The sequence below is a fragment of the Corvus moneduloides genome, chromosome W (assembly GCF_009650955.1).
Source record: "Corvus moneduloides isolate bCorMon1 chromosome W, bCorMon1.pri, whole genome shotgun sequence".
Lineage (NCBI taxonomy): Eukaryota > Metazoa > Chordata > Aves > Passeriformes > Corvidae > Corvus > Corvus moneduloides.
In genome coordinates, this window is record NC_045510.1 from 10,561,366 (window position 1) to 10,579,564 (window position 18,199).

At 40.1% G+C, this 18,199-nt stretch overlaps 1 protein-coding gene across 3 annotated transcripts in view; it reads left to right on the plus strand.

Annotated features, from left to right (window-relative positions):
- LOC116437444 (transportin-1-like) overlaps window positions 1-18,199 on the plus strand; it is a 142,469-nt gene that overhangs the window by 104,925 nt on the left and 19,345 nt on the right. For 2 of the 3 annotated variants that reach the window (XM_032095087.1, XM_032095088.1), the window contains 11 exons: window positions 4,386-4,446; window positions 5,119-5,287; window positions 10,699-10,851; window positions 11,992-12,217; window positions 13,160-13,331; window positions 14,759-14,845; window positions 15,590-15,697; window positions 15,908-16,066; window positions 16,162-16,249; window positions 17,137-17,235; window positions 17,451-17,546. In XM_032095087.1, coding sequence (XP_031950978.1) covers window positions 4,386-4,446; window positions 5,119-5,287; window positions 10,699-10,851; window positions 11,992-12,217; window positions 13,160-13,331; window positions 14,759-14,845; window positions 15,590-15,697; window positions 15,908-16,066; window positions 16,162-16,249; window positions 17,137-17,235; window positions 17,451-17,546 — 1,418 coding nt within the window. The remainder of the gene's footprint in view (window positions 1-4,385; window positions 4,447-5,118; window positions 5,288-10,698; window positions 10,852-11,991; window positions 12,218-13,159; window positions 13,332-14,758; window positions 14,846-15,589; window positions 15,698-15,907; window positions 16,067-16,161; window positions 16,250-17,136; window positions 17,236-17,450; window positions 17,547-18,199) is intronic. The other variant, XM_032095086.1, reaches the window with a different exon arrangement.

Consider the following 18,199-nt stretch of genomic DNA (forward strand, 5'->3'; position numbering starts at 1 on the left):
TACTATTCTTTCATTGAAAGTTCAAAAGGTAATTGTTGCGAACAAGTGGTTTCAGCTGCTCAGAGTCACCATCAAAGGTATTGGCAAAAAGCAAGTTTTAATATGTATTTGTGAAAGTGTGACTTTACAGAGTTCGATGGCAAGGTGTCTTGGTTTGAAAGACAGGTGTCTGCTAAGGAAGGCAGAAGCCTCCCTTGGAATGGCAGATGTAACCCCTTTCCCTCCGAGTTATTATAATTTTGAAATCAAGGGCTTTTAGGCAAAGATGTGGGAAAATAGGAAAAACAGTTCTTTACTATTATATATAATCAGTCAAACAAAACAACAATAACTATGGCAGTAACAGCAAACAATCACAAACCCAGTCCCAGCCTTCTCGGCTGTCGGGCCCTTTCCCCTCGGCTGCAGTTCTACTTGCATCCGGCAGGGGCGCTGGCGGCTCCCGGTGAGCAGGGCAGGTGCGATGGTTCCCCCGCGGCTGCAGGGGGCGCTCCGGAGCGAGCTCGGGGAGCACGCAGCACCGGTGGCCTGGGATCCCGGGGAATGATGGAACAAAGGCTTCACAAACCCCTGGGGAGCCGATCCTGGTGTCCGGCTGGACTCTCGGGAACAGCAGGCTGGAGCGGCAGGCTGGAGCGGCAGGGACAAGCACAGATCCCAGAGGACAGACGAGATATATCCAAACGGGGAACCCCCCGGAGGTCGGGCAGGCAGGGCAAGCACGGCTACAGCGTAGCAAAGGCTCGAAGCAGCAGCGGGGCAGGGCGGCCACAGCCCAGCCTCCAGCAGAGCAGGGAAAACAGCTTTGGGATCCCAGCGTTGTTTCCAGCAGAAAAGAAAAACGGCTGAAGAAAAAGAACCAGCAGCTCCTTTCTCTGCAGCTTCTCTCTCCAAACGCAGAGAGCGAACTGACCCCACACCCAGGTGAAACAAAAGAGTAGCCAGGTCTTTTGTCTTCTCTTAAGCATAGCCATTTGTCCCCTAGCAACATGCATATGGGAAAAAATTCCTTTAACAGGAAAAAAACTAGGACTAAACTAAAACCCCAACACAAGACTCACTCTATTACTACATAGATGAAGCATACATAGGAAAATTGGATTAGAATCAATTTAGAATGATTTGCATGGAGACTGGGAATGCAAACGGGGGTAAGGGTGCAAAGGATATGGATACAAAAGATAAGGGTGCAGAAGGCTTTAGCAGCACTTAATCATTGACTAATTTAACATTTAAAAAGTGATTCAGTAGGATTTATTACAGTTATAACAGTGACTTAATTATAGATTCACTATAAAAACATTCATACCATGATCAATTTGCACATGCACAGGTAAACCCATGTGTGCACCTATTTCTATGTGTGTAAATGTACCTATAGAAAATTCCCCTTGGGTTCAGTGAAATGCGTCAATTCCCTTTGCGTTTCCCAACAGGCAAGGGTTGCACCTGGAGGAGCATGGAGATGGGGGGGGAAATATCAGCCTAGGCCTCATCGTCAGCGATGGTCCTTCGAGTATCACAAACTTGAGGGTTTGCGAGCTCTGAGAGGCCCCACTCAGAGGGCGGTGCTGACTCAGCCCACTGCAGTCCAGGAGAGCTCGAAGGGCCTCACTGACCCAAGTCGGTAACTACCGGGCTTTTTTTCTAGAAAGTCCAGTAACAATGGTACCGTTCCACTTGGGCTGTGATTAATTTTAAAAAGGTTTTGTAACAATGGTACCACTTCACTTGGGCTATGAATCAGGTAAATTATTTACCAAGGCTAACAAGGATAACTGCTTATCCTTGTTCTTCACTTTGGTCAGGCAGATGATGTTCCTGCTATGGTCAATGTTGTTCCCACCTATATCATGCAAGAGCTCCTAGCACAGTCAGAGACGCTTCAGTGCCCAACTGGTATGGTCAAGGGATGCTTCACCGCTCAGCTGGTTTGGTCAAGACTTGTCCAGAGCTTCTGAGGTCGTAGGGCAGGCCCAAGGATGGGGGGGATGCACCACCACAATGCCCCCATGACTAAAATCAATCTCTCTTGCTCCACAGAGCAGTGGTGTGGTCGCCTCTTGCCTCTGTGCCTATACACAGGTTAATGCCATGTTCCAGTTGTAGTTTGAGGGAAATTTTTGTTTAGTTCATATTGCCATTGAGATGCATGACTATTATTGCTGGCCTGAATACCTTCAGAAACAATACTCCTCAGCTGCAGAATATAGAGAGACTGAGTCTGTTGCTGGTGCTTGGTCAGTCCATGGTGATTTCAGTATTAGCTCGATTTGGCATGTAATACATATATTTATTTTTATGGATTTTTTTTTGTAACAAATATGTTTATATGTGAAATACTTGACTTTTTTTCCCTAGTACTTTGTTTTTGCCATACATCAATACCATTGGAGACCCATGGCCATAACCAGTTTAATAACTAAGTAAAGTTCTAATATAGACTAATGACTTATGTCAAGATCTCTGCAATGCCAGGGACTTGTCTTAAGGAGTGATACTTGAAGTAATCACAAAAGGATAGGAGAGCTCGATGTAGTTAGACTTCCATCCTTAAGAGTAGTGAGGTAAGAGTTTTCAGCCACAGGTAAGTAAAGTGACAAATAGTATACATGAGAGCCAACGTAATAACTTGTTTATCAAGCATGTTTTGGAAGTGTGAATTCTTAATGAAAAGCTTTTGACTTAATTTCTGAAAGGTACTTCAAAATAGATTTCATCATGTGGAAGAATATCCTATTTTTAAAGTGTAAAACTCAGTTGTGCCATCTGGCTACATCTAGTTAGAAATTAACACTTTTTCAGATTACAAAGTATTAATGAAACTCATGAAATGGAGTATGGTTAAGGTACTGACTTGTTATCAGGCTAAGTTTTTGTCTGGGGTTTTTTGTTTGGTTTTTTATTGTTGTTGTTGGGGGGGGGGGAGTGTGGTTACAGCCAAAATTATGGACCAGCTAACTGAAAACCAGCTTGCTTTATTTATGTGTTATTTTGACATAGAGTCATAGTATCTCTTGAGTTGGAAGGGACCCATAAGGATCATCAAGTCCAACTCCCTGCTGCTCGCAGGACTATCTAACACCAAATCATATGACTAAGAGTGTTGTCCAGATGCTCCTTGAACTCTTGTCAGGCTTGGTGCTGTAACCACTTCTCTAGGGAGCCTGTTCCAGTGATTCGACCACCCTCTCAGTGAAGAACTTTTTCCTAATGTCCAGTCTGAACTTGCCCTGATGTGGCTACATTCAATTTCCTCATGTCCTATTGCTGGTCACCAGAGGAGATCAGCACCTCCCCCTTCACTGGCCCCCTTGAGGAAGTTGTAGATTGCGATGAGGTCACCCCTCAGCCTTCTCTTCTCCAAGCTGAACAGACCAAGTGACCTCAGCCACTCCTCATAAGTCTTGCCCTTAAGACCCTTCACCATCTTCTTTGGATGCTCTCTGATAGCTTTATATATTTCTTATGTTGTGGTGTCCAAAACTGCACACAGCACTCGAGGTGAGGCTGCCCCAGTGCAGAGCAGAGCAGAACAGTCGCCTCCCTTGCCCAGCTGGCGATGCTGTGCCTGATGTGCCCCAGGACACTGTTGGCCCTCCTGGCTGCCAGGGCACTGCTAACTCACATTCAACTTGCCATTGACCAGAACCCCCAGGTCCCTTTCTGCAGTGCTGCTCTCTAGCCTCTTGTTCTCCTGTTTTTCTGTACATCCAGGGTTGCCCAGTCCCAGGTGCAGAATCTGGCACTTTTCTTTGTTAAGCTCCATATGGTTGGTGATTGCCCAGCCTTCTTATTTGTCTAAGTCTCTCTGCAGGGCCTCTCTGCCTCCAGGGAGTCCACAGCTCCTCCTACTTTAGTATCATCAGCAAACTTACTTAATGTACATTTGTTTCCTGCTTCCAGATCATTTATAAAAACATTAAAGAGCACTGGCCCTAAAATTGAACCTGGGGGAATCCACGGATAACCAGTTGCCAGCCTGATGTGACACCATTTACTATAACCCTTTGAGCCCGACCTGTCAGCCAATTGTTCACCCAATCTATTGTAAACCTTTCTAGCTGTGTGCTGGACATTTTGTGCAGAAGAATACTGTGAGAGACAATATCGAAAGCTTTGCTAAAAATCCAAAAATCCTCACTGGTGTCCCTTTGTCAGCTAGATGGGTGACCTTGTTGTAAAAGGAAAGTAAGTTGGTTAAGCAGGACTTCCCTCTCGTGAACCCGTGCTGGCTGTGACCAATGACTGCATTGTCTCTCAAGTGTTTTTCAATAAGTCCCAGAATAACTTTCCCCATCATTTTATCAGGTGCTGAAGTGAGACTGACAGGCCTGTAGTTACCAGGGTCTTCCTTCTTGACATGTATCAATATTTCTTTGTAGACTGATACCTGTGCTGGTAAATGGTATGAAATATTCAGAGATTGATATTATTCTGTTAAAGGTAAGCATTCCTTTCTTTTATACTCAGTAAGAATATCTGGTTAGCTTCTGACTCATATATCAGAATGGTTGAGCTGGTAGACCAGATCTGGTCTGCCATCTGTTCAATGGAGATTTAGCTTTCTGGGGCAAGGTGTGCTGTTCCAAAAACTGAATGCGACTGCTGCCATGTTTGTTGGAGATTAATCTGTGGGTTTTCCTGCTTTGCTCCTCTCCCCTTCCACCCAATTTTGGCAGAGCTGGGATACTTTTACCCATGAATTACTGCAGCAAAGCAGCCTATAAAGAAATTATCAGAATTAATTTTAATGCCCTTCTAGCTTGAACTACACTGCTTTTTCCATCACAACATTTTAGAATGTGTCTGTGTACTAGAATTTCTCTATCTCTTCTTCTTTCTAATTCCTTCCCATCAAGAGTAATTTCTTAACAAGAAGAGTACTTTGTGCTTTTCTGCGAGATTACCTCTGTTGCTTCTGTTTTCCTGAAATTTTTCTGGTAAATACTGTATCACAATGCAGGAACGATGGCATTTTTAGTTAGCTAGGCAGCACAAGTGGGATGCGAATCTTTCACATATTTATAAAATATTGAACTAAAATTTGCACTACGTTCTTAACTTCCTTGAGCAATATAGTTGCACTGGTTTATCTGATAAAACATTTTTTGACAGGGGGATGTTGAAGAAGATGAAGCTATTCCAGATAGTGAACAGGACATAAGACCTCGTTTTCATCGTTCACGGACAGTAGCTCAGCCACATGAAGAAGATCGTATTGAAGATGATGATGATGATGACAATGATCTTGATGATGATGATACTATCTCTGACTGGAATTTAAGTATGTCAAAGTAATGTGTAAAATGTTTTAAAATATAGCTACTTGCATAATACAAGAACCACAGTAAACAGAGGAGTTTTTGTATAGGAATACTGAGGCTTTGCTTTTGAATAGAAAACTAACTATCTGCTGATATAATTGGTGTTTTGGGCAGGAGGGGAGTCTTTCAGGTGATGTTTTGGCTATATAGCTATTGAAAAATCTAGCTACCTGTAAACTTATTTTAAATATGGCCAATAGAGCTGCAAACATCTACTAGAGGCAATTCAACAGAAGCTTTGGATTTTGAATTTTAATTCTACAAGGTAATACAAGACATGTATTGCTGTTTATTAAAAAAAAAATCTTTGTTGTGGGTTGACCTTCGCTGGATGCCAGGTGCCCACCAAGACGCTCTATCACTCCCTTTCCCAGCTGGACAGGGGAGATAAAATAAGATGGGAAACAACTAGTAGGTTGAGATAAGGCAGTTTTCTAAAGCAAAAGTGAAAGTTTATGTGCACACAAACAAAGAGGAAAACAAAATAGGTTTATTCTCTCCTTCCCATCAGTGAGCAATGTTCAGCCCCTTCCCAGGAAGCAGGGCTTCAGCACTCGTAGGGGTTGCTCCAGAAGGCAAACATTGTAAATAATGAATGCCTCCCCTTCCTCCTCCCTTCCTTAGCTTTTATATCTGAGCTGACATCACATGGTATGGAATACCCTTTGGTCAGTTTGGGTCAACTGGCCTGGTTGTGTCCCCTCCCAGGATCTTGCCCATCCCTACCCTATTGATGGGGGATGGAATTTTGAGAGACAGCGCTGATGCTGTGCCAGTGCTGCTCAGCAGTAACCAAAACACTGGTGTATTATTCCAGCTACCAATGCAAAGTACAGCACTGTGAGGGCTACTATGGGGAAATGAACTCCAGCTCAGCCAGATCCAAGACAATCTTACACATTATTCTTAGCTTAATAATGCTTTCTTTTAGTTCAGTCCTCCCTCTAAATCTGGTTTGTGTTCAATTTTTTCCTTCTCCAACTGAACACTATTACCAGTGGTTCAGATGTAGTACAGATGAATGTGCCTTGAAGCTTATGGATCAAACAACTTTGAGACATATCTAAATTTTAAAATAATACTAATACTACTGTTATTGTTAATTTAGAAGACAAAAAGCACAAATATATTTTCCTTTGTAAAGTATATTTTTTATAGTTTTAAATTCATAATGCTATTCTTGTTGTCATTGTGTATAGAGATTGCAAAATTAAATCAATATTTTCTGGAAAACATAGCTGAAATGACAGAGGGTGCTCTGTGGTCCACAGTTCTGGTTAGGAAGATGAGGAAACTAAAGCTGGCTAGGAAAGAGAGCAGAACAGTTAAGAAATCTGTTTTGATGTATGTCATCTGTAGTTGAGAGAATTTGGATTATCTGAATTTCACAATTGTGTGCCCTATTTCTTATCCAGTGCTCTATATTTGACTTCCAATTTGAACGGAAATGTCAGCACAGCCTGACAGCAGCATTGGTTACTAATGAGACCTGGTAACTAAATATGGGAGCCCACCTTTTTTTCCTCTAGTAGAAAGCTGAAACAGTCTAAGCTGAAGCAGCAGGTGCTGGTCTTGGGGAATCTGTGGTGTTTATTATTGTTTTTTAGTGGAGATCTGCTCTGAGTTGAGGACTCATGTTTGATTTTATTCAAACCTGTTGGACATCATCTAGAAGCAGAGTAGAAAAAAATTTGTATTTATTATCAATTCTAGTAGTTGCTGCCTCCCAACTGAAAAATTATCTGTGTCTTGTTTGGGCCCACTAGCAGTTAGATCCAGTTTAGGATTTTTGCATGTTACATTTGCTACACATATTTTGCCTCATTACCTGTTCTGTATATACTTTTGTTTCAGTTGGATCAAGGAACTGAGATCATAATAAGCAGGAAAAATGCAGTATAAATTCTGTAATACAAGCATTCTTTATAAATCCATCTTAGCATTATTTTTCTAGACGTCAGCCCCACAGCAGAAAACCAGAGTAAGGATTTCTGAATCATGTTTTGAAGCTGTTCTTTTATGAGCTTGTACTAGTTTGAAAACAAACTAGTGGGAGACACCAAGTCAGAATAACAATTTAATAGCAAAATAAAATTTAAAAAAATAAAGGCAGAAAACACTGGGTTAAACTGACAGAGTCAGGATACAACCTGACACCCTGTTAGTCAGGGTGGTGGTGGCAGTCTGATAAAATGGTAGCTGCAGTCCCCCTGAAGTGATGGATGTGGTTCTGTTGAAGCAGTGATCCTGTAGAAAGGGCCTGCTCTTCCTCAGAAGGTCCAGTGGTGGCTATGTAGCTCCTGTCCTCTGGGAATCCAGTGGAAAGGTGTGTCTGTGGTGTTCAGAATTGTCGGGGTCTCCTCCCCCTGCCATGTAGCCCTGGGAGAGGGGCCCTGAGGGGAGGCATGGGGTTTCCCGAGCCCCTGGTCAGCCTCGTTCCCCATTGGTTGGTTTGTGTTTCCCTGCGCGGGGAGGACCCTCGGGTCCGGACGGTGAGGGTTCCTCGGCAGAGCTCCGGCCATGCGGCTGGAGAAATAAACATCTCTGAAACATCTACCAAGAATCTGTCCATATATATTTCTTTTCCACGGGACTCCTGGTTTGATATAGGCGTGTTACAGTAATCCCCGCTGTAACGGTGGAGAATTGAGAGCAGAACGATCCCCAATCCCTAAGCGACTGATGTGTGTGAGTAAACCCTAGAAACTTTGGATTCCTCCTCTTGGTTTTGTTTTGCTATTCCATATCTAAACTATGGAGGAACTGTGGGAAGACTTGGCTTTCAGAGCCGCATATGGACATTTATCTTAAAATGATTCTCGAACAACAATTTGTAAATTTTAGCTTGATTCAAGCTCAAAAAGAACTGAAACATTTCCTTTCATGGTTGTTTAAGAACTTTATCTATGTTTCTTGGGATTTAATACTTACCAAAGACTTTTGGAACACCGTTTGGACACAGTTAATTTTTGAGTCAAAATACATGCCGATGGAAGAATATTTTCGTGAATATTATTTAATTACCGAGACTGTTGAGCAATGTCAGCTGTGTCCTGGTGAAGGGAAGCGTGCCTCAGGGACCGTGCGGCCTCGGCCACGTGCACTGAGTGCTCTGCGAGCAGCAGCGAGGCAGTTCCCATGCGTGGGCGGAGCCACGCGAGCCGCAGTGTCGGTGGCGGAGCCAGGTGCAGCGAGAGCGGCACGACCCAGCAGTGCCCACCCAGCCCCGCTCAGCGCATGGTGGAGCGAGCCCCGTGAACGCCCGGCCGAGAGGGGCGGTGTGCGGGCGGTGGCTGGTGGCAGTGGAGTGGAGCCGCGCCCAGCCGAAACACGCGCTGGAGCAGGGCGGGGGGGGGTCGTCGCTCAGGGCTCCGGCCGAGATGCAGCGCCTGGCAGTGGCAGCGAAGCTGCGACCAGAGGAGGCAACGCACGGAGAACTAAGCGGCGCAGCCCAGCCTGGCCCGCGCAGCCCTGAACGCGACCCCGGGAAGAGCGCGCAGGCACGAGCGGCCCCAACAATTCCAACACGAGAGCGACCGAAAGAGAGAGCAAAGATGCAGCGAGACAGAAAACAGCAGCAACTCGGAAAAAGGAAAATACCATTGTAGCTAAGATCTTAGGGATAGTAAAATGGTATAATGTTAAACAAAATTATGGTTTTATAACGAGATGTGACAACCAGCAAGACATATTCGTGCATAGAACTGCTATTAAAAAGAATAACCCCGAAAAATGCATCCCAAACTTGGGAGATGGGGAGGTGGTGGAATTCAAAATTATACAAAGTAGAAAAAGGGTTACAAGCATCGCAGGTCACTGGGCCTGATGGTGTTCCTGTGAAAGGCAGTATATATGCAAAAAATCGTAGTCATGTTAGACAATATCTCCATTGTAAGCCCCCCCTACAGTCTTCCTTTCCTAATCCCACCTCTCCCTTTTACCCTATGTCGCATTACCCCCAGTGTATTCCCAATCTGTTTTTTCACCCATGGTTTCCCTCACAAAACCATGCCTTTGCCAATTGTTTCCCCAAAAATCCCTTTCCAATGCCAAGTGGGGGATGAAAAGGGGGAGGGAAGAAATTAAACCCTCTCCTGCCTCAGTTTCCCCACAAAGCATGCTTAGAGAGTCCTGTCCCCCTTCTGTCAGCCTTAAGATGTTCCAGAGAATCTGTTTGGACATTTAAAGACTCAGGAGGGTGGCTTGTTTTGTTTTGAAACTGTTCTTGTTATGTTTATCCAGTTGTTTTCAATGTTAAGCTTTACATCTCTTTTGTTAAAAAAAACCGGGTGAAATGTCGGGGTCTCCTCCCCCTGCCATGTAGCCCTGGGAGAGGGGTCCTGAGGGGAGGCACGGGGTTTCCCAAGCCCCTGGTCAGCCTCGTTCCCCATTGGTTGGTTTGTGTTTCCCTGCACGGGGAGGACCCTCGGGTCCGGATGGTGAGGGTTCCTCGGCAGAGCTCCGGCCATGCGGCTGGAGAAATAAACATCTCTGAAACATCTACCAAGAATCTGTCCATATATATTTCTTTTCCACGGGACTCCTGGTTTGATATAGGCGTGTTACAGTAATCCTCGCTGTAACACAGAATCTCAGATTATATCCAGGATGGAATGCTTGGTTCCTCCCTCTGGGTGGAGCATCTCACAATGGGATGATAAGTCATGAGGCCAGGCGTTGATGGGCTCATTAACAGAAGATAGTCCGGAGGGAGGAGGCAAGGAAACACTGCCCCACCTGGTTTCAACAGCTCATGAGGATGGTAATAGAATACACTGCAACCCAGGACAGAGCTTTTGTGTGCTAAAATATGAGATTAAAAACTTTCAAACAAATTTCGAGGTAGTGTTCTTTGTATAGGTGCATCATGGAATTAGGAGTAAGCTCAGAGCAGAGGTCAGCAAATTTCTTTCAGTCTCTAGGGATTGATGATTTTGCCGTGTTTTTGCTTTGAGCCCGATCATGTTTGAACATTTTCTTTTTAATCACTTGCTAGTATTTTTTGGCTATTTCTCCTTTCTCCTTAATTTCTCTGCTATGTTGCATTCATGTCACAGACCTTCCCTCTTTTGTAGTGTTACACCATCCTGAAATTATGTAGTGTGTATAATGTCGCAATATAATGGTGTGGCTCCTGTCAGTGAGTGTTTTAATATCCCTAATGTACAAGTCCTTTTAGTGGCTATAAAAATGCTGCAAAAATGGCTCTCTAAAAGCCGTGGCTTTGTACCAATCGATCCCTGTGTATTGTAATGAAATTAAAGTATCTTTCCTCCTGATACCCTAGCAGCTCCAAGTTAAACTGAGGATCATACTGTCTATCTATGGCTGCTTGTATAATAAGAAGATTAACATTGTTAATTCCCCACAGGGAAATGTTCTGCTGCTGCTCTAGATGTCCTGGCTAATGTATTTCGTGATGAACTTCTGCCACACATCTTGCCCCTTTTGAAGGAATTGCTTTTCCACCCCGAATGGGTAGTTAAAGAATCTGGTATCCTTGTTCTTGGAGCAATTGCTGAAGGTAAGGCAACAGTGCATATCAGGTTACGGAATTTTTATTGGTTCTAAAGCAGCTCTGGGATCCCTTCTAGGTAAATTTAGTTGTGCAAGCAAGTATACATCCTTAGCTGTTATTTTTTAGTGATTAATCTCTACATCTACTAGTTGATGACTGCAGTTACTTGCTTAACTTTTCATTTTCAAATCTGTGCATTTTTTTGAGACTTAAATAACTTAGATAATTTCTTTTATTCCTCCTTTTCTTAACTCTGTAGCATATATTTATTGGTCTCTCATGAAATACTACCTTGATTTGATACAACTGGAATATTTACATTTCATTCAGTGTTTTCAGAAATGGAGAAGACAAGTCCCATGACTTCAGTGCCCTGAGCTGCTTTTTGTGGATGGCTCTCTGATTTAAATATGTTAACTTCCATTTCTTTGTATTTACTTACAGTCTTGGCTCTTTGCCTGTATATCCATAATCTCAGTCCATTTTGCAAATTGAAGGAATATGTTTGGGTCCATGCCTGGATTATCTATCTATTCTTACAGTGCCTAGTGAACATATATTTTCTTTGTTGCTGGAAATCATTTTTGTGTGTTTTGATTTCAAGTCAAGCAAGGTAAAAGTACTTCTTGCAAATCTCAATGTATTACTGCCCTTGCTGACTCGAAGTGTGCAGCTTTTATTGTTGGTCAGTATTTGTGTTACAGTAGGAGAAAACAAGAAGAAAATTATATTTTTTAAGAAATCTTTTTTAATGATATGATGATTAGTTATCAAGGCCTAATCTTTCTCTACTTGTTGTCTTGGTCACTGAGTAGACTGGCATAAGACTTCCAAGCTTTGTAAACCAATTTTATTTCGATGTTCTTGCTATACTCCATTTAATAAAGCAGAATTTATGGGGATTGGGGAAGCACTGAAGTAGAAATGTAGTTGGAATGAATATAAATTCAATTGGGGTTTTTAATTACTGTTTATGGTGTGATTTCTTTTTAGGATTTAACATAAATTAGGTAGACTTGCTTCATATATTGCTAAAATGTATTACTACATGATAGAGGATGAAAATATATCCCTTCTAGGAAATAACAAAAAGTTCTATTATGTTTTCTAATTCTCATACTGTAATAGCTATATTTTTCTTTCTAGGCTGCATGCAGGGTATGATTCCATATCTTCCTGAGCTGATCCCTCACCTTATTCAGTGCCTTTCTAATAAAAAGGCTCTTGTGCGCTCCATCACTTGCTGGACTCTTAGTCGCTATGCACACTGGGTAGTTAGTCAACCCCCAGACACATACTTGAAGCCATTAATGACTGAGTTGCTAAAGCGCATTCTGGATAGCAACAAGAGAGTACAAGAAGCTGCCTGCAGGTGAGCCAAAGCTTAAACAAAAAGTACTATCCATGACACTGCTTTTTCATGGGAAAATATTTTAATGCCTTAACTGATTAATCTATAACTCCATTTCTAGCTCTTAATGTATTTTTTTTTCCTTTTAAATTGGGGTGGGTTCAGCTTCTGAAATCGTCACGACTGAGTTGTAGTAAAACAAAAATTGATAATTTATCTTTCTCTTGTCCAGTTTCTTTTTAGAATATATGAAAAACAAACTAAATCTATTGCAGTAAAAGAAATTGTCTGTATATCACACCTGTTTATTTTCAATATTTGAAGTTTTATTGACCAGAAATCTGGCTTTTATAGGCCTATGAGCAAGGTCAATACTGGAAAACTATCCTATCATTGCATTAGCAGTGTTTATATTTAGCTCAGGGTTACCAAAAATTTTGGGTTACAATTATTTCATGGGATATTCCCTTTTTCTTGAAAGGAGATCCTTGGAGGTAAGATTGCCTTCTGTCCCTTGTCTGCCAATATTTAAAAAAAAAAAAAAAAGAAAAGAAGAATTGACATACCATTAATGGAATGGGTATACCACTTGTGCAGGAAGCTCAGCAAATAAAGCTTTTACATGTCAGTTTGTGTGGGGCAGGAGTACACAGCAGACTGCCTAGAAAGTTTCTTCAAAAAGCAGGATTAGATCTGTAACATGTATACATAAAAGGTTTTTACCGGAATATTTTAAAATTTTGCTCATCACAGTTTAAGAGCTGAATCTTTGTGTTCAATCAAAATAGATTGAGTTTGTCTCAATAATACCATTTTGAAAACATAACTTGGATGAATTTAAAGACTAAACACAGTTCTATGTTTAAACAGGAATGGGTAGTGTGGGGCATTTTGGGGTGGTCTTGTTTTGTTTTTTACAAGATACTGACTAAACTATTTGGGGTGGGTCTTTTTGTCATTCAGTGCCTTTGCTACTCTTGAAGAGGAGGCTTGTACAGAGCTTGTTCCTTATCTTGCATATATACTTGACACGTTGGTCTTCGCATTTAGTAAATACCAGCATAAAAACCTGCTCATTCTTTATGATGCTATAGGAACTCTAGCAGATTCTGTAGGACATCATCTAAATAAACCTGTGAGTACTCATCATATATTGAAAAACTGGTTGAGTGGTTTTTGTAATGTGCTTTATATGTTATAAAACAAAAATACTGGATTTAATAATAATAAATATTTACATGTAATATACATAGACTGTATGTAATTGTCACACTACACAAATATTCCCCATTTTAAATAAATAATTCTGCATTTGGTGGCTTGCAAAATGTGCTTCTCATTATTGTGACTTTTTTTTCCTTGCTCTCAGAATTTTTCAGCTCAAAGGAGATATATATATATCAATATAGATATGAAAGAAATTGGTGGAATGTGTTTGCTAATTTCTAATGACTTTTTTTGTTGTTTGTAACCACTTTCAGTATAGCTAAACTGCTCTGAGTGTCTTTCCAATGCATTGAAACACATCATCATTAGAAATTGCTTTATCCGAGAGTGGGATAGATGTGCATTTTATATCTAAAAACACAGAATCCTCTGAGTAAAGCACAGAGAGCACAGGCAAATGTAGTGGGATTTTTATAGTGTACATGTTCATTAATAGGATATACATACATGTCACATGCATCTTATGATGGCTGTTGAAATTTGGTTTATTTCTCTATAGTGCTTCACATGACATAGACAAACTAGAATAAAACAATTTGGGTTGTTGCCATGGCATTTTACTTGCCATTCAAGACTCCACACTATCAAAGGGCATCTTTTCCAATCTCTCACTGGCCCTGGCCAGCTTGACTTTTGACAGCACCAGGAGGAAGCTAAATGGGAGCTCCTGGTAATGGTGGGACTTTCTTCAGTCACTTAGAATATTGTACCTTTGGACATAGCATTAGCTGGCAGCATCTGTTGTCTCTTTGGATACTTTCTGGGAGCATCAGTACTACATGGATGCCTTGCTTAATGTCCTTGTGACTGTGACAGCAGTGGTAGGGAAGATGCAACATTTTATACAGAATTGGTAAATGCGCATTTCTGGAGGGATAGAAAATTACTTTCTTCATGGATGAGTAGTTGAATGAGGAAGAGGTTTCAGGAACTTCTGGGGATAGGGTTGTAGCATCAGGGCAATGGAAGATGATTGAGAAAAGCAGGTGCCAGATGCATAGCCAGATTGCATTGCTGGTAAAAACATTTGTTGTAGCCCCTGAGTCAATCCTATAGATATGTAACAACCCAGGCAGCTATTAAAAGTTGCTAGACTGAAGCCAAACCTGGAGGAAAAGATTCGTTTTGCAAAGGTATTTATGTGCCTCAGCAAAAAATCTTAAGACATAAATTTTAAGTTCTAATATTCAACTACTTCTATATATTTTAACAATGGCTGAATTACAGTATATAATTTTTTTCCTGAAAAAGTAGAATATATAAATTTTCTAGCTTTTAAATAAACTAGTATGCAATTGAGTGTTTCAGTAGCTGATGCATTTTCATCTTAAACAGGAATATATTCAGATGCTAATGCCGCCATTAATCCAGAAGTGGAACATGTTGAAGGATGAAGATAAAGATCTCTTCCCTTTATTAGAGGTAAATGTTAAAATTTGAATATGTGTCTTTTGGGAATTACTTCTTTTACTAAGGATGTTCCTACTAGGAAGTGTGACTATAAATGCTGTCAGTGTTAGGTATTTCCCATTATGGAGAAAATATTATGACAATAGTAAGAAATTTTTTTAACTGAGGAAATGCTATTAAGTTTAGTAGAAATATTTTAGATTTTTTTCCTGCCATTCTTGATTGGTTTTTTGGGGATTCTTTGTTTTTAAAAACTTGTTCCATCCCTGTTGTTCATGTCTTCTCTCTCTTCTTGCTTTCCCTTCATTAAAACAATTATCGACAGGCTGAAGGTATGAACCAGGCAATGTAGTCTGTTCTCTGTACTTTCCAAGTGTGAAGGAGGAAAACACTTCTAGAGAAATTCGTTTCATAACTCTTGGGTAATATTAGGGCTTGTACATTGTCAGGATAGTGAAGTTTAGTGTAAATGCTAGCTGAATTATAGTAATTGTCTTCATATGAACTGTCTTGGCACCTCAAAGAAGATGCTGCTCCTGAGAAATTTTCGCAACTGACATATGTAGGAGAGAGTACAATTAGCTGATGGTTGCCTCAGCTAATTGGTACTACCTTTCCAGGTTGTTTTTACTTAAACAGTTACTCGTGGGTATGCTTAAAATGCTTTTAATTTACTTCACACAAGTAAAAGGTACTTGGGAGAGGTGAGGGAAGTTAGTGTCTCTCGCTTTTTTTTTCTTCTTTATTTTATTCCAGTGCCTGTCGTCAGTTGCTACTGCCTTGCAATCTGGATTTCTTCCGTACTGTGAGCCTGTGTACCAGCGTTGTGTAAATCTGGTGCAGAAGACTCTTGCACAAGCCATGGTATTTTTCTATTGCTATTCCAATGTTTTCAGAGTATCTCCTTAAACCAATGTAAAGTTAGGGGTTTGCAGGGAGATTTGTAGTATTAACTATTGAATATTTAAGTGAAGCTGCAGTTCTGAAACTTAATTTTTTGTTTGTTTTTACTTTTATGCATGCCCCTAAGAAAATCTAATACTCATTTTGAAAATGCATAATTATTTGTTGCAGTTGCACAATGCTCAGCCAGACCAATATGAGGCTCCAGATAAAGATTTCATGATTGTAGCTCTTGATTTACTCAGTGGTTTAGCTGAAGGACTTGGAGGCAACATTGAACAGCTAGTGGCTTGCAGCAATATCCTGACACTAATGTACCAATGTATGCAGGTGAGATGAGTAATCTGTTTAATCCAAGAATTTTATTTCTTAAGAGAATCAGAAACACTTCTAGAATTGTCAGGTTTTTTTCTTCCTCTCTTTAGGATAAAATGCCTGAGGTACGGCAGAGTTCTTTTGCATTGTTAGGTGATCTGACAAAGGCGTGTTTTCAGCATGTTAAGCCTTGCATCGGTATGTTTCTCTTACATATTAAATAATTAACTTGTTTTACAAACTGATTGGAGGCTGGTTTAGCCATTGTTAAGTTCCCTTTTCTGTGGCTTACTTTGTCATGGTGCTGTAGATTTTCGTTTTCCTTTATCAGCAAGGGTCCGTAGTCTTTTCTCCTTTGAATTGTGTTTAAGATGTGTTGTTCTTTTTGTAGACAGTGCAAAAGTTCATTTTGTTGCTTGATTTTTATAATGTAACATACTTCCTCTTTTGCTGGAATACAGCAAAACAAATGTACTTAGACTTCAATTAGAACAGTTGCTTTGTAGGTTTTTTGCTCTACTAGAATCTATGAATGCTTGGATAGGCTTGGAATTTAAATTTTAATTAAATATTAGTCACAAAGATAGATTATAACATGTCATTTTAATCAAGGCTGGGATTTGCTTTCTAGGCTTCATTGTTGTTGGCTGTTGGGGTTTTTTGGGGGGGTTGGTGTTGTGTTTGGGTTTTTTGTTTGTTTTTGTTGTTGAAGGGGGTGTTTGTTTTGGGGAGAGGTGTTTGCTAATTTTTTTTTAGCACAGCTGAATACATAGCTATCCAGGTGTGCTTTTCTTTCCCTACTCCCGGGAAGGGGATAAAAAAGAGTTACATAAATGTAAAATCTATTAGAAATATTTTAAAATCATAGTTTGTAAGGATTTGCATTGATCTGCTTAGGTTGTATCATCCAGGTTAATCTGATATATAGCAAAAATACAGCTCTTGTTAATTCAGGTATAATGCTCTACAAGAATTTAAATATGCTTACATGATATTTTAAAAAACTCCTTCTCCTCATGATCTTACAGCAATGGAACAAGATGGTTGTATTGTGTGATGAGATTTTAAAATGTTGTTCTTTCTAGCTGATTTCATGCCCATTTTGGGAACAAACCTAAACCCTGAATTCATTTCTGTGTGTAATAATGCCACCTGGGCAATTGGAGAAATCTCCATCCAAATGGGTAAGATTTTTTTCTTTGAATATTTGCATATTTAGAATGGTTTGTTTGTTGTGGGTTGTTTTTTTTTTTTTTCTAGTGATGCTTTCATGTTAAAAATTTTAATTAAGTTTTACATTCTTGTCCTTGACAGTAAGTTCGATGTACCAGAGCTAAATAGATTATGTATATTAATGGTAATTTTCTTCTGAATGGTTTTTTTTTTTTGGCTGTTTCAGGTATAGAGATGCAGCATTATATTCCAATGGTGTTGCACCAGCTTGTAGAAATAATTAACAGACCCAACACACCAAAGACATTGTTAGAGAACACAGGTATCCAAAAACTGAATCATTTGTGGTGAAGGGAATTAACTTATTTTTTCTACAATGATTTAAAAAAATTGAAAAGAACTTATTTTATTGCTATATATTTGGCTTTTATAAGCAAAAACAACTGTTTTGCAGAAACTCTTACAAGTCTCAGTCTTGCAGAAAAACATCTATCATATATCTAGATTATTAAAGTTATTGCTTTCTCACCTTTATAGCATTTTATATTTATCATCTATTTAAGTATTCTTCCAATTTTATTTGTGTATACAATATGACAGATGTGTGCAGTAACACTTAAAGACTTAGTGGCTTCACACTGATTTTAATATATGCATGTCCTTACATGTGTACTGTATGTATATGTCTAGTGTTTGAAACAAATGTAATTGGCATATATATAACAAATAATGAACTCTTTGAATTTACAATAATGCACTTTTTTTTAATATTAATTTGTAGTAATATGCACAAAAATCTAGATCTGTGATGGCAGTTTTACCACAACATAACTGAAATTATCTATAATTTCTATTACCTGGTCACTTAATAACAAATTTCTGAAAAGACGTCTTAACAGTGGCATGTATGTTTCTATGTTCTGGCCAGCTGCTTTGCCTTCCAAATTGGAAGCAGTCCCCAAATGCCTTATCGAA